Raw genomic sequence first — 21,814 nt, forward strand, 5'->3', positions numbered from 1 at the left:
GCCAAGGTCTCTTTGTTCCTCAGGACTTCCCAGTGTGGGGCCATTCATTGAATATTTCCTTGTCAAATTACTCATTCCAAAGTGTAACTCCTCACACTTTCCAGGGTTAAATTCCATCTGCCACTTTTCTCCCCATTTGACCATCCCGTCTACATCTTCCTGTACCCCAAGACCCTCAGCCTCACTGTTAACCCCCCGGGCAATCTTTGTGTCATCCGCAAACTTACTGATCCGACCCCCCACATAGTCATCTCAGTCATTTATATAAATGACGAATAATAGGAGACCCAGCACAGATCCCTGTGGTACCCCACTGGACACTGACTTCCAGTCACTAACGCAGCCGTCTGTCATCACCCTCTGTCTCCCACAGCTCAGCCAGATTTCAATCCACTGCATCAAGTTCCCCTGAAATTTGCTGAAACGCATGAAAACGACATCAACGTCACCCTCTGTCACTCTTCCTCTTTAACGTCATTGCCTCCTGCGAAAAAGGATATTAAACAAGCTTCTGTCGTCTGGGACACTTTGTGTTTCAATGTATTTACTGGACCTGCAATAAACGGTGTGGATAAAGAGGATTGTTATTCTGTTGAGATGATCAGTAAAACTCTTTTTGCTGTGACTCTGTCACTCTGTGTTTCTGGGGGTAAGTACAAGTTTTAGTTTGGTTTGGAGAAGTTTAACTTGTTCTAAAAGAACTCTCCCTGGTTTGTGCTGCGGTGTCTCTGCACCTGTAACTTGTGTGAATTCTAGAGTTAGAACATTCAAACTGGACATGAGAGTTTCAGCAGAATTTATCACCACATTGAGAATGTTCAGTGCACCTGACACAGAGTTACACAGACTGGGAACACGGGTCAGAAAACTCGGTTTTCCCATTCCTCTCTGTTACTCATTTAATGTGACAATGGGTTTGAGTGACAGTCTGGACATTAAGTGGGTGTGTTTGGAGTGGATTGAATTAATCTGTACATTAAGTGGGTGTATTTGGGGTGGTTGAATTAATCTGTACATTGAGTGGGTGTGTTTGGGGTGGATTTGAATGGCTACCGACAGATTTTTTAAAAGCTGTGTTTTTAACGTTGTGATTCAGAGCTGAGTTCTACCAATTGAGACAAGCAGACACACAAAACAATTTTCTTTCATCAATAACATTTAATTTGTCAAAATATAACTCTTCCATTACTCGACAAGCAATGAATCAGTTTGAAGTTCTGGCTCTGTTGTGACACCAAACCCTGTAGCTATTCAATTTCAGTAACTTTCCCCAGAGATTAATGTGTTAAATGACAGTTCAGGTGCTGTGTGAGGGTTTTAATTGACGGACAAATAATGGTCAGGAGATCGAGAGCGTGTCCTGTTCATTTTAAAATTGTTGTTTGGAGTGTTTAATATTGGACTGAATCACCCAATCGGTCAGCTCAATGTCGCTGTCTCAATGCAGCAACACATCTGAACGATGACACAATGCTTTTCTCTCTCTCATTTCCCAGAATGGCAGCTTTAATTGAGAGCTCCACTTCCTGAAAAGGCAGCTAAAACCACCGCTTTCTGACTGAGAGATACAAGTGCCCCAAACTGAGCCAGGCTGACACATGAGCTTCACTGTAGCTGTAGAATGTCGGCCTGTGCTCTCACCGTGGGCGGGATTCTCTGCAGCCGGACGGCAAAATCATGTTTGGCGATTGGGCGGAGAATGGGCTCCGACGCTGAAATCGGGGCCGGCGCCGGTTTGACACCGGTCAGCCAAGCTCCGCCCCCTCCGGACTGCAGTCATCGTGACGCGCGCCACGTGCAGTCGCACTGCCATTGGCGCCTCATCGGCCGGCCCACTCACGGTGCTCCCCGCCTGATGGGAAGATTCCCGATGCCGCGGGACACGTGTGGTCCCACAAATAGTGAACCTGGCGTGCCGGCTGCAGACTGTGTTCAGCACCGCCAAACCCGGCCGGGACACGTGTCGCTGGATGGGGGGCTTCTGCGTGGCCTGGGGCGACTGGTGGTGGATGGCCAGGCGGTGGCCAGGGGGTGGACTTTGGGGTCGCGGATGGCCGGTAGGGTCCGCACACCGGCGCCGCCATGTTGTACGGCGCGACCACTGAAGGTTGTCTGCCGTGTGCATGTTTGGCCCAGGAAGCGGCCATTCTCCATTCGTTTTCGGCATTGGAGGCGGCGCCGGCGCTCGCCCCTCACCGGTACCGGAATCGGCGAGGGGTTTGCTCCGATTCTTTTGATGTGAACCTCCGGCGGATTCTCTGCTTGAGCCGGCGTTTAGCCGCAGGACAATCCAGCCCCATCTCTGTTTCACAGACAGAATACAGTGAGGAACATCCTCATCATCTCCCAAGCTGCCGATCAAAGGGACAGGCTCTCTGCCGGGAATGGGATTGGTTAATCTTCCAGAGTTCAGTCCTGCCTTCTCAGAACAAGAAGTGCAAACCGGGCCAGAAAGGGGAAGCACCATTTTCTGCATCAAAGTGGAGCCTCACTGTCCTTGTGATATTGTGATGATCCAAGGGTGATTGCAGAGTGTGGGCCCTCCACAGTGTCCTGTAGAGATGGGGGTGGGAAAAATATATCTTCATTCACTGACAGAGGGACACACAATAAACACAGGCTGAGTCCTCAATAACAGGAGCCAAACTCAAATCAACAGCTTTTAATTTCTATAATGTTTACAGTTTTAAAAATATCAAGTTATTTCCCAAAACTGTCAAATATTGGGAGCCTTTTCTGCCTGATTTAACAAGGTCCATTTTGTATGAGAAAAGCACATGAGGGATTTGACATAGAACATACAGTGCAGAAGGAGGCCATTCAGCCCATCGAGTCTGCACCGACCCACTTAAGCCCTCGCTTCCACCCTATCCCCAGAACCCAATAACCCCTCCTAACCTTTTTGGTCACTAAGGGCAATTTATCATGGCCAGTCAACCTAACCTGCACATCTTTGGACTGTGGGAGGAAACCGGAGCACCCGGAGGAAACCCACGCAGACACGGGGAGAACGTGCTCAGACAGTGACCCACCGGGGAATCGAACCTGGGACCCTGGAGCTGTGATGCCACAGTGCTATCCACTTGTGCTACCGTGCTGCCCTGTGTCAGTGATGGGGCAGATATATGGTCAGAGGATCACCTGCGAGACAAAGGTGATGAATCTGAAACAAGAACAGAGAATTCCGGAAATATTCAGCAGGTCTGGCAGCATCAATTAGGAGAGAAAGCCCCGGAAACATTGAGTCCTTTTAGCATTATTCCCATTTATCTGTTAGACACGTTCCGAATGAAAGGCAAGGGAATATCGAATGAATGGTGTCTGGTAAACTTGAATCTGTTCCTCAGAGAAATAATGGACAGGCTGAATGAGGATTGGAATTGCTTTGTTTGTCGTCATGACCAGCAGGTGGAGTTCCCCAAAAGTTATTGATCGGGGTGAGACCCCTCGATTCATCACCATCCGGCTGTGATACCCGCTAATTGTCACAAACCCGGGTGAGGGGGGAAGGCTGGTTCCATGTCTTCATCCAACCCACCCTCTGCTGGGAACAACAAAGGTTTAATCTAACAAGGTTCCCTTCCCGTCAGCACCTTTTCCAGACCCAATAGATCTGTTTAAAAGGAGCCAATTCAACCAGCTTTTCTTGAGTTAAGGTTGAGTAAGTTAATTAACCAGAAAAGAATCTCAGTTGAAATGGTGGAACACATGTATCTTCATTCATATAGATTAGAAACAGTTCAAAATAAAAAGTTATAGGGAAGTCATTGAGTTATGAGGTGTAGGTTTTGCAGGGTTTGTGGTCAGCTTCCAGCTTCTGTTGCTCAGCGTCGCACACAGACCGACCGACAATCAGACCGAGAGAGAGAAAATGACAGAATGGCCAACACACAGGCTTTTATCACTCAGATGTGTACTTCAAGGGGCTGCTGTGTACTTGTCTGTCTCGGCTATTGTCAGCAGGGACCTTGAGAAGAGAGAGTCATTATGTCCCTTTGCCTTCCAGAGAAAGTAATCAGTCTGAGAAAGTTTTTTACAAGAACCTTGAGTTGTGTCGGAGCCCAGGAAGACATCCCATTGTTCTGTCGAGACCTCGTGCAGCCATTCTGATCGTGGATAATGGGCTGTTCATCAGCCTCTTCCATGTCTCGTGTCCATTAAAAAAAATATCCAACTCAAGTCCTCTTAAAGTCCAATATTTCCATGTATAACCCCAAGTTTTTCTCTCTATCATTGTAACAGTGTGATAATACAATCTTTCACCTTTTTTTGCAATGGTTGACTACTTTTTTTGCTAGGTTTTTTTGCCTCAAAATAATGGAAATTTCTTGCAACTGTGTAATAATTCTTTAAATGATCGTCATTGCCAATCTACTGTCAGACTTTTTGATGTATTTTTCTAGTCCAGCACTGCCAATTCCCCCCTCATACCTCCATAGTTTATTTGTTTAGATTGAAGACCTGAGCTTCAGATCGAACGACATCACTTTCAAACTTAATATAAAATTATGGTCACTCTTCCCGAATGGTTAATTTACAACAACATTATTAATTAGTCTGTTCACATTGCATAGAATCATAGAATTTACAGTGCAGAAGGACACCATTCAGCCCATCGAGTCTGCACCGCCCCTTTGAAAGAGCACCCAACCTAAGTCGACACACCCACCCTATCCCCGTAACCCAGTAACCCCGCCCAACCTTTTTATTGGACACTAAGGGCAATATAGCATGGCCAATCCACCTAACCTGCACATCTTTGGACTGTGAAAGGAAACCAGAGCACCCGGAGGAAACCCACTCAGACACGGGGAGGACGTGCAGACTCCGCACAGACAGTGCTAACCACTGTGCTATCGTGCTGCCCATAATGCAAGATCTAAAAAAAACTGTACCCTAGATGGTCCCTCAAAATAATGTATAGAAGACGTTCTTGCAATACATTCCAGGAATAATCTTCCACAGCGACTCCAATGTGAATGAGGGTTTCTCAGTCTACATGTAGATTGAATTCACCCATGATTACTTTATTAACCTTGTCACAGGCACATCTAATTTCCTGACTTATATCATGCACAACGCAGAGAGTGGGGTAAAGGGGTATTTTTCAGGATGGCAGCCGGTGACTAGTGGTGTACCTCAGGGGTCTGTGCTGGGACCACAACTTTTCACAATATACATTAATGATCTGGAAGAAGGAACTGAAGGCACTGTTGCTAAGTTTGCAGATGATACAAAGATCAGTAGAGGGCCAGGTAGTATTGAGGAAGCAGGTGGGCTGCAGAAGGACTTGGTCAGGCTAGGAGAGTCGGCAAAGAAGTGGCAGATGGAAGACAATGTGGAAAATTGTGAGGTTATGCACTTTGGAAGGAGAAATGGAGGCATAGACTATTTTCTAAATGGGGAAATGCTTTGGAAATCAGAAGCACAAAGGGACTTGGGAGTCCTTGTTCACAATTCTCTTAAGGTTAACATGCAGGTTCAGTCGACAGTTAGGAAGGCAAATGCAATGAGGCAATATAAGGCTCTGGTCAGACCCCATTTGGAGTATTGTGAGCAGTTTTGGGCCCCGTATCTAAGGAAGGATGTGCTGGCCTTGGAAAGGGTCCAGAGGAGGGTCACAAGAATGATCCTTGAAATGAAGAGCTTGTCATATGAGGAACGGTTGAGGACTCTGGGTCTGTACTCGTTGGAGTTGAGAAGGATGAGGGGGGATCTTATTGAAACTTACAGGACACTACGTGGCCTGGATGGAGTGGACATGGAGAGGATGTTTCCACTTGTTGGAAAAACTAGAAGCAGAGGACAAAATCTCAAACGAAAGGGACGATCTTTTAGAATAGAGATGAGGAGGAATCTCTTCAGCCAGACTGTGGTGAATTTGTGGAACTCTTTGCCGCAGAAGGCTGTGGAGGCCAAATCACTGAGTGTCTTTAAGACAGAGATAGATAGGTTTTTGATCAAGAAGGTGATCAGGGGTTATGGGGAGAAGGCAGGAGAATGGGGATGAGAAAAATATCAGCCATGATTGAATGGCGGAGCCGTCTCGATGGGCCGAGTGGCCTAATTCTGCTCCTCTGTCTTATGGTCTTATGATGCCCGACATCACCATGACTGTTTTGTGGGCTACAAACAACTCTGACCAATGTGTCCTGCCCCTTGCTGTTTCTTAAACCAGTCCTGATTTCACATCTTGGGCGAAATTCTCCGTTAACGGCGTAAAGTCCGCCGATCGGCACAAAAAACGGCGCAAATCTGACTTGCGTCACGCCGGAAAAATCGTTGCGAAGTCTCCAGCCCGAAATAGGCAAGCAGCGACGTGACGGGATCCGCACTTGCTCACGTGGTTCACGCCGTGCAGCGTCATACACGCCGCACGGCTTGACGGCTCATAGCGACGCGCTGCTCCCCCCCACCCGACCGGAACACATGACCGGAACACCCGACTGGATAGCTGGCCGCCGCTCAGCCCCGAGGTTCGAGTCACGCGATGTGGAGGCGCTCCTGGACGCAGTGGAGCAGAGGAGGGAGGCCCTGTATCCCAGGCACGGCTGCAGAGTTGCCCCACGCCACAGCCGGCGTCTGTGGAGGGAGGTGGCAGAGGCCGTCACCGCTGTGGCCCTGAGACCACGGACAGGCACCCAGTGCCACAAGAAGGTGAACGACCTCGTCAGAGCAGGCAGGGTGAGCCTCCCCCCGCCCGATATCCATATCCCCCCTCCCCCATATCCCCCCTCCCCCATATCCCCCCTCCCCCATATCCCCCCTCCCCCATATCCCCCCTCCCCCATATCCCCTCTCCCCCATATCCCCCCTCCCCATATCCCCGATATCCCCCTCCCCGATATCCCCCATATCCCCCTCCCCATATCCCCCATATCCCCCCTCCCCCTCCCCCATATCCCCCATATCCCCACTCCCCCATATCCCCCATATCCCCCCTCCCCCATATCCCCCATATCCCCCCTCCCCCATATCCCCCTCCCCCATATCCCCCCTCCCCCATATCCCCCTCCCCATATCCCCCCTCCCCCATATCCCCCGTCCCCATATCCCCATATCCCCCTCCCCCATACCCCCCAAATCCCCCTCCCCATATCCCCCATATGCCCTCTCCGCAATACCCCCCTCCCCCATATCCCCTCCCCATATCCCCCTCCCCCATATCCCCCCTCCCCCATAATCCCCCATATCCCCCCTCCCCCATATCCCCCTCCCCCATATCCCCCCTCCCCATATCCCCCCTCCCCATATCCCCCCTCCCCATATCCCCCCTCCCCCATATTCCCCCCTCCCCCATATCCCCCCTCCCCATATCCCCCCTCCCCTATATCCCCCCTCCCCATAGCCCCCATATCCCCCCTCCCCCATATCCCCCCCCTTATCCCCCTCCCCCATATTCCCCATATCCCCTCTCCCCCATATCCCCCATATCCCACTCCCCCATATCCCCCCTCCCCCATATCCCCCCTCCCCCATATCTCCCCTCCCCCATATCCACCCTCCCCAATATCCCCCCTCCCCCATATCCCGCCTCCCCATATCTCCCCTCCCCCATATCCCCCATAACCCCCCCTCCCCCATATCCACCCTCCCCATATCCCCCATATCCCCAAGTGAATCCAGCCCTAACCTTAACCTCTGCAATACACGCGCAACCGATGGCGTGCATTCATATACCTGCCTAACACTGCTGCCTTTTACCCCTGCCACCAGCCCCACCCCACCCCCGCCACAGAAGAAGCGCGCACAGAACAATAGGGAGCATGTGAGGACTGGAGGAGGGCCCGCTGATGAGAGGCCACTGACCGAACACGAGGAAAGGGCCCTGGAACTGGCTGGCGGACCTGAGGACCGGGAGGTTGCTGATGCAGAGGTCGGGGGCGTAATAGCAAGTGAGCCACCGACAGCCCGTCCCCATATCCCCCCTCCCCTATATCCCCCTCCCCCATACCACCTGATCACTGCCCGCGTGTCTAACCATGCATGCTTCATTGTGTATCGCAGGAGCAAACGTCGAGGCACCCATCCCCGCAGATGCAGACCGCCCGCAGGATGCCCCTCGGAGGCCACGGGAGACGGAGAGACCCGGACCCTCCGGCATGCGACGCCCGCAGGATGCCCCTCGCACACCACGGGAGACGGAGAGACCCGGACCCTCCGGCATGCGACGCCCGCAGGATGCCCCTCGCACACCACGGGAGAAGGCGAGACCAAGACCCTCCGGCATGCGACGCCCGCAGGATGCCCCTCGCACACAACGGGGACGGATAGACCCAGACCCTCCGGCATGCGACGCCCGCAGGATGCCCCTCGCACACCACGGGAGACGGATAGACCCGGACCCTCCGGCATGCGACGCCCGCAGGATGCCCCTCGCACACCACGGGAGACGGATAGACCCGGACCCTCCGGCATGCGACGCCCGCAGGATGCCCCTCGCACACCACGGGAGACGGAGAGACCCAGACCCTCGGGCATGCGACGCCCGCAGGATGTCCCTTGGAGACCACGGGAGACGGAGAGACCTGGAGCAACAGGGAAACGACGCCCCTGTCACGTGCGGGTGCGACGACGCAGGCGTGTGCCACCCAGCGACGAGAGGGGCAGCCACAGGCCCCCGTCACAGCCGAGCCAGGACACCACTACCCAGGACACCACTACCCAGGACACCACTACCCAGGGCACCCCTACCCGGGACACCCCTACCCGGAACAGCACTACCCAGGAAGACAAAATACCGGACAGTGACACAGAGTGGATGGGTGGAGACGAACCCCCTCCCCAAAGTGCCATGGACTCAGAGTGGGACGAAGAGCACGACACAACGCCACTGCTGTCACCAACACCCTCCACCATCGCAGAAACACTCACCTCGGTTGGGCACTTTAGTGATGAGGCGTCTGGTACACTCACTGGTGCGCACAACACAGCCGTTCCGGTACAGCAGGTGGAGGTAGGAGCAGCAGAGGGGCCGGGCGGTCGGAGGGCAGCCCAGTCCAAGCGAACATCTGCCGCCCAGATGGATCCCGGGTTCCTGGAGTTACCACACCCACACATAGATCCGATGCAACCACCGACCCGGAGACGAGCGAAGAGGGTGACGGGCGGCTTGCGGCGGCTGCAGTCGCAGGTGGAGGAGTCCACCCGCGTCCAGGAGCTGGGAGTCGTGCCGGTCATGCGTGCCACCCAGGCCGACACCGCACGGGTGGCGTCCGCGGTGGAGGCAATGGGTGCGACGGTGTCAGACATGGGGAACGGTTTGCGAGGCCTGGGGCTTTCCGTGCAGGCGGCGTCTGTGGCCCAGGACATGGCTGCCCTCTCACAGGAGGCCATGAGACAGTGCCAGCGCCAGATGGCAGAGGCGCTCAACGCCATGGCCCAGTCTCTGCAGGCCATGGCCCAGTCTCTGCAGGCCATGGCCCAGTCTCAGCAGGCCATAGCCCAGTCTCAGCAGTCCATGGCCCAGTCTCAGCAGGCCATCGCTGAGGGCATCGGCGTCAGTGGCCATGTGCGAGCTGGCGTTGCACAGTCACAGACAAGGTTTGCCAACCCCCTGGGCTCCATGGCTGCAAACCTGCAGACCCCTGTCGATACCAGCATGGGCCTCCAGGACTGGCAGCGCCAGATGTCGGGGGGGCGTCGGATGGCCAGTCCGTTCGCATCCCCCACCTGTTGATCTCCAAATTTCTTTCTCTGTCAGTCTGGCCTCAATAAAAGTTGAGACGGATTCGCACGTAAACAGAAGTTATTTATTTAGCTTGCAAGCTTGAATCATCTTACAGAAATGTAACAGGACATCCAGCCTCTTACACTCCAGAAAACGACTGAACTAACAGACAAAGGGATCTCTGCAAAATCAGTTCAAATGGTATCAAGTTTCACATACTCGACGGACATAAATCAGCCTATGTCCCTCCTGACCTGTTCGATCTATTCTGATTGGCTCACTTCCAATCCCTTTCTCTGGCCCCTATCAATGAAGCATCACCCTCATAGACACACCTCTTCCTGCTTTTTCCATGCGGTCTCAAATTCCTTTGTCCCTAACTGCAAGAATCAAAGTGGCTTATTTCTACATTACATTAACTAGTAACTCTAAAGTAACTATTTTATATCACATTCGTCATTCCCTCCTTTTATCATTCCATGATAACCGAACTATCCAATCTATAGCTACGGTTCCTCATCTAAAAAGATCCGTCGCTGCATTTCCAATTCCTGTCTTAGCCCCCCTTCATCTGCCTCACCCTCATGGATTTTAACAGTTAAATTTTTTTTCTCGGTGATTGGGGCGGTGATCTGATCTAGTGCACCCCGCATTCTACCCATCACACATTTAAGGATGGCCAGGCCCACAAAGATGCAGCCGATAGCTACCACTAGATACATGGCCATATTTATCAACCAGTCCTTCCATCCTCCAGATCCCCAGTTACCCCAAGAGTCAGGATCCTGCATCCCGTCCAAGTGATCCCGTATGCGATCCATAAATTTAGTAATGTTAGCGGTCAAGTCCTGAACACCCACGATCCACTTGCCCTGTACTATGGCGCATACCCCACCCTCACGGGCCAGAAGATAGTCAAGAGCATACCGGTTCTGCATTGCAAACAACCGTAGCTGAGACAACTCCTTGGTTATTGCCCCGAGGGCTCCCAAGGTTTCATTTCCCAAGATGGTAAGGCCGCAAACAAAATAATTCCGATCACTAACAGCCAAGGAACCCCCCACACCTCCCAGTGTCAATACGCTCAGAATGCCCCACCCGGCTGAGTGGCCCCGGTTGGGTGCAAGAACCTGAGGTTTTTTCCAGTTCTCGCAAAATTCAGCAGAGACTGCCCAGCGTGCTAACTGATTATGCAGGTTCCACGCCGAAGGGCAGGGGACTGTGGTAGGGACTAGAGTCCCTATAGCAATTCGGCGGGGAAATGGGGTGACAAAACGTTGGTCGCCGTACCATTAAATAAAAAGTAGTATCCTTGTTCCGTGTGGAGACTAGCATCACAATCAGCATATCGGTTGCGTAAGGACCTCCCAGTAGCCCAGTTTATCCAATTTTGAAATGCCCATTCGGGCCGCCCAGCAATGCAGAAAGCCCTATTCCCAACAGTGATATGAGAGACATTCGCCCAGCCACAAAGGAGCTGGAGGCCAGCGTTCAATGGAACGCAAGTGATGTTGTAACAAACGCATTGGCCAGACGCCTGGGTGATATGGCACCTCCTGTCCGTACAGGTGGGGAACAGACATGTTATATTTGTGTCCACCTCTACCAGCAAACAGCCGTACCCTTCACTGCTGAAGCAATTCTCGTACGACCGGGAATCCCTATTGGGAGTGAAGTGGCTAGGTATGTACGCCCTCCACCGTCGCAGCCTATCATACTGTGAATGGGGATTACCCCGAGGAAGGGGAAGGCAAATAGCCGGTGGTGCTGAATCCGGATCGTAAGGAAGAGTGACTTGCTCGGGCAATGGCTCGGAACGCTGACAATGAACCACCGTTTGGGGAGTGCCCCAAAGCGGTGAAACAGAAAATAACCTAGACACCGCTGCGGGGTTTGGGTAGCAGACAACCTGTCCCTGGCCATACAGACGGTGGTAAATCTGGTAGAAGAGATTCATACTACCCGGGTTTTCCTCAGTTTGGCCTTTAATTAACTTAAGTGCATCTCCCGGTAACCTACGTTCTAGCTGTACTTCCCTTCTCATACGCCCCGTCCTCTCTCTAGTCCCTTTCTCTTTCTCATGGTCTCTTCCTACACTCTTCTGACAGCCTGATGTTACCTTTATTGTACCACTTTTAACACATCCAAAATCAAATTTACATGTATTCCAAAAACAAGGCAATGTCCATATAATGTTCCCTTCCCATCGCCGGGACCCGTGCAACTGCTTCATGACTCCCGCATTCTCCTTAACTTTGATGACCTTCATGAGTCGATACCATGTCCTCGTATATGGGGGCAGTGAAGAACATCACCTTTGCATAGGTGATGTATCCTTGTAGATTGGTTGGGGCTACACAGATACATAATATTCCCCTTTTCCATGTCCATCGCCAATAACACGCCAAGCGAAGTGAGGCCAAATATCAGACAGACGATGCGTAGCCACTCCATCATGCTCCACACCTGTAAAATAGCACTGGAGAAGGGAGGCAGGTTAGTATCCGACCTTTTACAGTAGTGGAGATGGACTCAATTTTTTTAGTTATGAGGGTCTGATTGTGTCTCTCAACCACCCCGGCTGCCTGCGGTCTGTAAGCACAGTGTAACTGCTGGCGTATGCCCAACTGGGAGCAAAACTCCTTGTTAATTTGTCCAATAAAATGAGGCCCATTATCAGAACTTAACTGAGCTGGTATACCGTACCGGGGAATGATTTCCCTCATCAAGACTTTAACCACAGTAGCAGCTTTACTATAGATAGTCGGATACGCCTCGACCCATCTGCTGAACACATCCACAATGACCAAAACATATTTGTAACATTGACACCTTTCCAACTCAATGTAATCCATTTGGAGCATCTCAAAGGGACCACTGGGCAACGGGGTTTGCCCCTTCCCACAAGGGATACCTTTTCCGGTGTTATATTGCTGACAAATCAAACACCGATTACTGATACTTTGGGCCAACCCCTGCATTTTAGGGTGCCACCAAGTGTCCAGCAACAAATCACTAGTCCCTCGAGCCCCACAATGAGTTGCAAAGTGTACACATTCGATGACCCATAAAGCCAGTACATCAGACATACAAGTCTGATGTGCAGGCGTGGTCCATAAAGAGGAAACAGAATCATATGTACAACCTAACCGTTTCCACATTTGTTTATCACTCTCAGGAGCGTCCTCCTGTAACCTTATGACGTCTTGGATGGTTGGCATTGGCTTGTCAGAAGCAGACACATTCATAGTAGATCGTTTAGTCTGACTTAACATTTTAGGCACCATCACTTGCTGAATTTGTGCGGCTGTGCGCGCTGCACAATCTGCTCGTTCATTACCAACGTCAACTGGGGTTGTACCATTCGTGTGGGCAGCGCATTTAATAACGGAAATCTGCGCTGGCAGAAGGAGGGCCTGCAGTAGGTCATTAACTAAACCCCGGTGGGATATTTGACCACACATAATCATGTCAGGTTGTTCTGACGAAATGTCACTCAAATCGCCCCTTATTGTGGTAGTTTCCTGAATCAAGGCTAAACAGTCGTGGCCAGGTGCGTCTTCATGGACAGGGGGACCTCTAAGAAAACAGGCTGGATTGATAGTGGTACAGTATTTAAATGTCAGACGTGGATTGTTCAAAAGGTATATCTCATACCTATTCTGACGAGCTGCGGTAAGATGCTGACCATTCGCCCCATATCCCTGGCATGGTACTGGTCATGGACCTGACGTGTAATATGAGGGCTTACCGAAGCTGACTGTGGCCATAAATGTGGTGATATTGTAACAAAATCGGCTGTACCTTCTTTTCCCGTGACTGTGGCTGTAACCTTGACTGGCCATTCGGTCTCAAGTAATGGCCGGTATTTGTCCTCCAACTCCCTGTTTCGTCCAGTTCTGTCATAGGCCAGGGTAACGTGATGCAGTGATAGTGGCTGTTCAATGTCTAACGTCCACCACTGGGGGGTGATAGAAATATAGCACTGTTGTCTCATCCTCCTCTTCGCTGATCCACCCACCCAAAGTCACTATATTGGAGCTCCTGCTGGTAAACTACCATTTCTGCCGCTTGTTGGGATCGCAGATCATCCTTTTTCATTACATACTCAGTCTTAACCTTTGTAACTGAGCCTCCTTCTTGGCCTACACCCTCCTTCCAGTAAAATCTGACTGCCCTTGCCATCTGGGAAGGGTCGTTCTCTGTCCAATTCATGTTATTACATTTCACAGCAGTAACCACAGAAGGTGGTAGGCAATGCATTAACATAGCACAGTATTGAGGGGAATTCTGACCAGTTTGATACAGCAAATCGCCTGACTGCCCCCGGTAGATTTCATTAAAACGCCCCAGACATTCCTATGGCTCGTCAATCTTCCTAGGTTTTAGGTCTAAGATAACAGAAAGATTTATGGGCCTTTGAAATGTGCTATTCAACGCATTCAAGATCTGTGTCCTTCTTTTCTCTATTTGCTCTCTTTTTTTTAAAACTTAAACATGTTTGAAAATTCAAATTGAATTACTGCAACTTGCAAGCTTAGCTCTGATCTCAACTCAGAACTAAATTTACAATTTGCTTAACACAAACTTGTATAACATTTACAACTTAATTATTTCTTTATCTTAACAATTTTTCTTTTAACAAGTTTTTTTTCTGTTACATACACATAAGTATTAGCAAAATCAACTATCATAAGTATTAGCAAAATCAATTATCATCTCCAGATTGACACTTTTTAAAATGGTGTCCATGATCTTCTTTAAGTTTCTATTAATCTCCAGATAAAATGAGATAAACCTTATTTCAAGTAAGTAAAATTTAAGATTCTGGCAATTTCAATCAATTGCTTTCGAAAATAATAACTTTTATCAAAGAGGTGGAGAAACCCACTGGTTTCCTTTAATTAATTCAAAACGTAACTTTGCTGGTGTTCACTGACTCAAAGGAAAGGTATCCGATTACACTGCAGACTGGTGCTGTTATCTCAAGGCCTGAGTGAGAAGCACTGTCTGTTTTCAACTCCGCCTGCTGCTGTTAACCCTTTGAGAGACTTCTGCTTCAACCTCACAATCTCAACTAGACCTCGGAACTTTACAGTCCAAGGAGACAATTTTAGCTTAATCAACTATATATTTAAAACACTCACACATAGAGTTGAACCATCTTCAGATTTAAAAACAGTTATACTGGACTGAACCTTCATTAATTAAGTCACATCAGCCTCTGAACCCTAATAATAGACTGAACCTTTATTATTTAAGTCACATCAGCCTCTGAACCCTAATAATAGACTGAACCTTTATTATTTAAGTCACATCAGCCTCTGAACCCCGATAATAGACTGAACCTTCATTATTTAAAGTCCCATCAGCCCAAAACCCTAACCCAAGCCGAAACAACAATATGAAATCCCATCAATTAAAGTGCTAATCCCCAGACTGACCTGTGATTTCGTCGAGGCGGTCTTTCTGTGCCAACCGCGAGTGACCAGACTAATCAGACGATAAGAAGAGGGGAACAATCAATGCTGGTCGTTTTCCATTTCTACATTGAGGGCCCTTTGTTCCCGTCCTCCTGTTCATAATCAGTCTAATTCTGATTTCGCAGTTGGATCAGGATCGCCCAGAGAAATCCCGGTTTTCGGCACCAAATGTTGATCTCCAAATTTCTTTCTCTGTCAGTCTGGCCTCAATAAAAGTTGAGACGGATTCGCACGTAAACAGAAGTTATTTATTTAGCTTGCAAGCTTGAATCATCTTACAGAAATGTAACATTGGCTCACTTCCAATCCCTTTCTCTGGCCCCTATCAATGAAGCATCACCCTCATAGACACACCTCTTCCTGCTTTTTCCATGCGGTCTCAAATTCCTTTGTCCCTAACTGCAAGAATCAAAGTGGCTTATTTCTACATTACATTAACTAGTAACTCTAAAGTAACTATTTTATATCACATTCGTCACACCCATGTAGAGGCCTGGGGGCATCGGGCACCCCGAGGGAGGAGGAGGTGGTATGGTCCGTCCCGGGTCCCCCTGTAGGGGAGGTCCCGGAACACTGCGACACCTCGGACTCCCCCCCTTCCGTCCCAGGTGCATCGGGTGGGCAACGGGCAGGACAGGCTGGCAGCTCGCCATCCCAGTCGCCCGGGCCGCAGCCTGGCCCACCTAGGCCAGGACGCCCCAGGAAACGGCCGCCAAAGGGATCCCGTGTCAGAGGGCAGGAATCACAGGAGTCCACCTCCAGTTCTGCTCTACCATCTGGGGAACCACGTAGACATAGTCAAAGGGCCCGTAAGGCCAAACAATTAGACACTGAGTAAGTTGGCACGGGTGCAGGGCACAGATGAGTTTTAGGGGCTAGGGCACGTGCATGAACTCCTTTGGTTATTAAAGTCAATGTTACACCTACAGAAGCTGCCTTTGTGCTCTGTCCAAAGCGTGCGGGGGTGTCATGTACGTTGAGCGCAAGTGTGTGTGTGATGGGTGGTCTTACCTCAGCCCCAGGTGAGTCTGCCCCCTTCCCCCTGGGCCGCCATCAACATCCCCCCGGGCAGAGGACGGGACCGTGCGCTGCAGTGTCACAGCCGCATGCAGGGATGATCCGGGTGGATGGTGGTACTGTGGCCATGGGTCAGACATAGTCCAACGATGTGGAGCCCGGAGCTCATCGCAGGGCGGGTTGTCATCATCCTCCATGGCCTGCGATAGACACGCGTCCACCCGCAACTGTGTGAGCCCGGCCCGTTGTGCCGCAGGTGGATCGGCAATGGGGGGGGGGTGGTGTGCATGCGGGTGGGGTGGGTGTGGTTGGGGAGGGGGGTGAGGGTGCTGGGTGGGTGGATGGGTGGGGGGGTGGGTGGTCGGCTGTTGCCATGGTGTGCAGTCTGTGGCCATACTACCCGATTCCCACGCCCATCTAGTCAGTGAAGCGGGCAGCTATCAGTCTGTCCCATGCCCGCTGGGCCAGCTGGTAACGGTGGACAGCCACCCGCCTGTGTCTACCCCGTCTGCCCTGACCATTGCCCCCATCCCCCTCATCTGGGGAGGACTGCACCTCTTCCTGCTGCTCCTCCACTCCACCCTCCTCTGCCTGCGGCACATCACCCCTCTGCTGGGCTATGTTGTGCAGGACGCAGCACACCACAATGATGCGGCCGACCCTATCTGACCGATACTGGAGGGCGCCCCCAGAGAGGTCCAGGCACCTGAAACGCATCTTCAGCACGCCAAAGCACCTCTCTATCACTCCCCTTGTCGCTACATGGGAATCATTGTATCGGTTCTCCGCCTCATTGCGTGGCCTCCGTATAGGCGTCATCAGCCACGATCGCAATGGGTAGCCCCTGTCGCCCAGCAACCAGCCCCTCAGCCGGGGATGGCGTCCCTCGGACATGCCGGGGATGGATGACCACGACAACACGTATGAGTCGTGTACACTTCCTGGGTGACGGGCGCAGATGTGCAGGATCATCATGCGGTGGTCGCAGACCACCTGTATGTTCATCGAATGGGTCCCCTTCCTATTGGTGAACACGGCCCTGTTATCTGCAGGTGGCCGCACAGCGACGTGCATCCCATCAATCGCGCCCTGGACCATGGGGAACCCGGCCACGGCAGAGAAGCCCACGGAACGGGCATCTTGGCTGGCCCGGTCCACAGGGAAGCGGATGTAGCGGTGCGCCATGGCATATAGGGCATCTGTCACTGCCCGGATGCACCGATGCACCGATGTCTGCGATATGCCGGACAGGTCCCCACTCGGTGCCTGGAATGACCCCGTTGCATAAAGGTTCAGGGCCACCGTAACCTTGACGGACACGGGGAGAGGGTGTCCCCCGCCAGTGCCACGCGGTGACAGGTGTGCCAGCAGGTGGCTGATGTGTGCCACGGATTCCCGCCTCATCCGGAGTCTCCTCCTGCATTCCCGGTCCGTGAGGTCCTGGTATGACTGCCGGGGCCGGTACACACGGGGCGCCCTCGGGTGCCTCCGTTGCCGTGGGGCCGCGACGTCCTCCTCCCACTCCTCGTCCTGTCGGTCAGGTGTCCCTCCAGCCTGGGCGGCTGCCGCCTGTCCCTCTGCGGCAGCCTGCGCCGCCTCTCTGGCACGCTCCTCCTCCTCCTCCTCCTCCTCATCCAGGGCAACATAGACATTAGCGGCTGCCGCCACGGCGGGCAACATCGCTGGATGATCGGAAAACCTGACGGCTTGATTGCGGGGGGCGGGGTGGGGGGGACGACATGTCATCATTGCCCATATCCCCTCCTTCCCCCCAGCCAGGTGGCATGGACCGCATGGGTCCAACTGTTGGAGGCTGGCACCTGGCCAGGTGGACCAACTCACTTGCCTTCGCATCCCCCTCCCCGGCACGGACCCCACATCCCCCACCCCGGCACGGACCCCCCATCCCCTTCCCCGGCACGGGCCCCCCCCATCCCCCTCCCCGGCACGGATCCCCCCATCCCCCTCCCCGGCACGGACCCCCCATCCCCCTCCCCGGCACGGACCTCCCATCCTCCTCCCCGGCACGGACCCCCCATCCTCCTCCCCGGCACGGGCCCCCCCCCCATCCCCCTCCCCGGCACGGACCCCCCCCAACCCCATCCCCGGCACGGGCCCCCCCCCATCCCCCTCCCCGGCACGGACCCCCCATCCCCCTCCCCGGCACGGACCTCCCACCCTCCTCCCCGGCACGGACCCCCCATCCTCCTCCCCGGCACGGGCCCCCCCCCATCCCCCTCCCCGGCACGGACCCCCTCCCATCCCCCTCCCCGGCACGGGCCCCCCCCATCCCCCTCCCCGGCACGGACCCCCCCATCCCCCTCCCCGGCACGGACCCCCCATCCCCCTCCCCGGCATGGACCTCCCATCCTCCTCCCCGGCACGGACCCCCCATCTTCCTCCCCGGTACGGCCCCCTCCCCGGCACGGACCACCCCCCCATCCCCGGCACGGACCCCACATCCCCCTCCCCGGCACGGACCCCCCCCCCATCCCCGGCACGGACCCCACATCCCCCTCCCCGGCACGGACCCCCCTCCCGGCACTCACCTGGAGCCCAGCCCACTCTAACCACCCCCCCCCCCCCCCCCCGCCGCACACACACACACACAACCCTAGACACACCTCTCCCCACACATTCAGACTGCGGCCACGCCATCGCCTGCCCAGCGGCCAACCCCCCAGGCCGTCACTCACCTCCACGCTGGTCGGCGTGAACCTGGAGCACAGGTTTACGCCGATTAAAAGGAGGCTTGATTTACGTTGACGTGACCGGTTATCACGTCGACGGGACTTCGGCCCATCCGGAAGGGAGAATATCGGCAGGCCCAAAATCGGCTGCCTTGCGCACACCCGTGCCAGTCTACGATGTCTGCGGCGACATTAACGCCCCGCCGACTTTTCTCCCTTCGGAGACTTCGCCAACCGGCGGGGCCGGGATTCACGGCGGCCAACGGCCATTCTCCGGCCCTCTGGGGGGGCGGAGAATGACGCCCCTTGTTCTTGTTCTCTAAGCTCCGCCCTCACTTTTGTACTAACCTTATCCACTATTGTCAACATTACCCCATCGCCTGTTTATTTTTTCCAGTCCTTCCTCAATGTGGAATATCCTTGAATACTCAGTTCCCAGCCTGGTCACCCAGCAGCCATGTCTCCATAATCCCTATTGGACCGTTCCCTCTTTACTTCTATTAGTGCCATCAATTCACCTGCTTTTAATTCAGCCTTTTCTCGATTTTGACTCTATTTGCTGCTAATCTTTTTTTCTGCCGCCTTCGACTTTCATCTACTACTTTTCAATTCTCCATTTCCAGCTTTGTTTTCTCCTATCGGAATTCCCAGTCAGGTTCCCTCAGGCTCTGCCCTTATTCGCTGAGATTTTCAAAGTTGTTGAGTTCCATCAAAACATTTTCCTTTCCTGTTGCTGCCTCTTCCCACGAAGTCAGCTCATTTTTATTAACAGTTCTAATTCTGTGTTCATTCACTTTGTGTTCAGTGCTGCTCTTTTTTTATTCTTGTCTTGTGGCTCCTCGTTACAGATTTCTGAATCTATTTTGGTGAACTGTTGCCTCACTATTTCCCGTAAGTTTTGGTCTACAAGCTCCCTGTTTCAGTTTCACTAATGACAGTATTTCAACTTCCCTGTCAGGAAACATCTTCCGCTGCCTGGAAATCTGTCGGTACTGTTTGAGTTCATTCTGTTCAAGGATAATTCGCTTTAGTTCATCGGTACAAGAGTCTAACTACAGAGGCCATCCAGAGTTTAGTTTTCAATGCTGCAAACCTCTCCATTAGCAGCTCTCACTGCCCAGACATAGTTTTTCCATTATTGTTCTTCTATCCCCTGTAACAGCTGCATTTTGGGGAGCGAGTGTTTCTAACTTTCATGCCACACGGTCATCGTTGTCAGACCAATGTTAATTGTCCATCTCTCTGCCTTTGGGAAGGGGGTAGTGAGCTATATAACTATATAAATACGATGGAGAGTCAGGGGACAGGAATCCTGTGGTGAGTAACTCACCTCCTGACTCCCCAAAGTCTCTCCACCATCTACAAGGCACAAGTCAGGAGTGTGATGGAATACTCTCCACTTGCCTGGGTGAGTGCAGCTCCAACAACACTCAAGAGGTTTGACACCATGAAGGTCAAAGAGGTCCCACTTGGTGGGCACCCACCCCATCCACCACCTTCAATATTCACTCCCTCCACCATCGACACACACTGGCAGCCGAGTGCACCATCGACAAGATGCACTGCACCAACTCACCAAGACTCCTTAACCAGCATCTTCCAAACCCACGACCTCTACCAGATATTCCCCTTCCTAACCGAACTGTGGGTGTCCCTACCTCAGACAGACTGCAGCGGTTCAAGAAAGCAGCTGACCACCACCTTCTGAAGGACAATGAGAAACGGGAAATAAATATTGGCCGAGACAGCGATGCCGACATTATTTTAATTCTATTGCTGTTTTTTATACTTCTCACATTTTGTTTCCCTGGTCTGTGTGTCAGCTTCTTCCTTTCGCTTTATACAAATGGTTGCTTAACTTTGTTTGATGCGCAATCAATTACACTCAAGATGAAGTGATTCCATAACTGAAGGCTTTAATCTGCTAGAACTCTTCCCCAGCAGCTTCGATACAGAAAGTGAAGGCTGCTGGGACGGCACCGGTTCTTATACTCCGCCTCTCAGGGCGGAGCTATGTACAACAGCCAATGGTAGACTCCTGGGTCTAACAAATGGTCATCCACCTCTTAGGTACCGCAATAGCTGGTACTACCACATTCACCCCCTGTTAAAAACGAGCCCGGCGGGGGTGGTTCCGTTCTCCCTCTCTACCTGCCCGTTTCCCCGGAAGTTGGAAATTGTCGTCCTGCTCGAGGCGATGCCCTTGCTGAGCAGGAATTGACGCAGTTCGTCGCTCATAAAGGAGGACCCCCTATCACTGTGTATATATGCAGGGAAACCGAACAGTGTAAAGATACCCTGGAGGGCCATGATGACGGTGGTTGTGGTCATGTCTGGGCAGGGGATGGCGAATGGGAACCGGGAGTATTCGTCAATCACGTTAAGAAAGTACGTGTTGTGGTCGGTGGAGGGGATGGGGACTTTGAAGTCCATGCTGAGGCATTCAAAGGGACGGGAAGCCTTTATCAGGTGCGCCCTCTCTGGCCGGTAGAAGTGCGGTTTGCACTCCGCGCAGATTTGGCAGTCCCTGGTGACGGTCTTGACCTCCTCGATGGAGTAGGGCAGGTTGCGGGCCTTGATAAAATGGAAAAAGCAAGTGATCCCTGGGTGGCAGAGGTCCTCGTGGGGGGATCGGAGGCGGTCCATTTGTGCGGTGGCACATGTGCCGCGGGGCAGGGCATCAGGAGGCTCGTTTAGCTTCCTCGGACGGTACAAGATCTCGTAATTGAAGGTGGAGAGTTCTATCCTCCATCGCAAGATCTTGTCGTTCTTAATCTTGCCTCGCTGTGCATTATCGAACATGAAGGCAACCGACCGTTGGTCCGTGTGGAGAGTGAATCTCCTGCCGGCCAGATAATGCCTCCAGTGTCGCACAGCTTCTACTATGGCCTGGGCCTCCTTTTCGACTGAGGAGTGGCGAATTTCGGAAGCATGGAGGGTTCGGGAGAAGAAAG

General features: G+C 52.5%; 1 protein-coding gene across 1 annotated transcript in view; it reads left to right on the plus strand.

Annotated features, from left to right (window-relative positions):
* Positions 1 to 373: 373 nt before the first annotated feature.
* Positions 374 to 21,814, plus strand: part of LOC140406656 (uncharacterized) — a gene marked incomplete at both ends in the record, with an annotated part of 46,898 nt that continues 25,457 nt past the window's right edge. The window contains one exon of the mRNA XM_072494660.1: positions 374 to 649. Within this exon, the coding sequence (XP_072350761.1) occupies positions 374 to 649 (276 nt within the window). The remainder of the gene's footprint in view (positions 650 to 21,814) is intronic.

The sequence above is a fragment of the Scyliorhinus torazame genome, unplaced genomic scaffold, assembly GCF_047496885.1.
Source record: "Scyliorhinus torazame isolate Kashiwa2021f unplaced genomic scaffold, sScyTor2.1 scaffold_775, whole genome shotgun sequence".
Taxonomy (NCBI): Eukaryota; Metazoa; Chordata; class Chondrichthyes; order Carcharhiniformes; family Scyliorhinidae; genus Scyliorhinus; species Scyliorhinus torazame.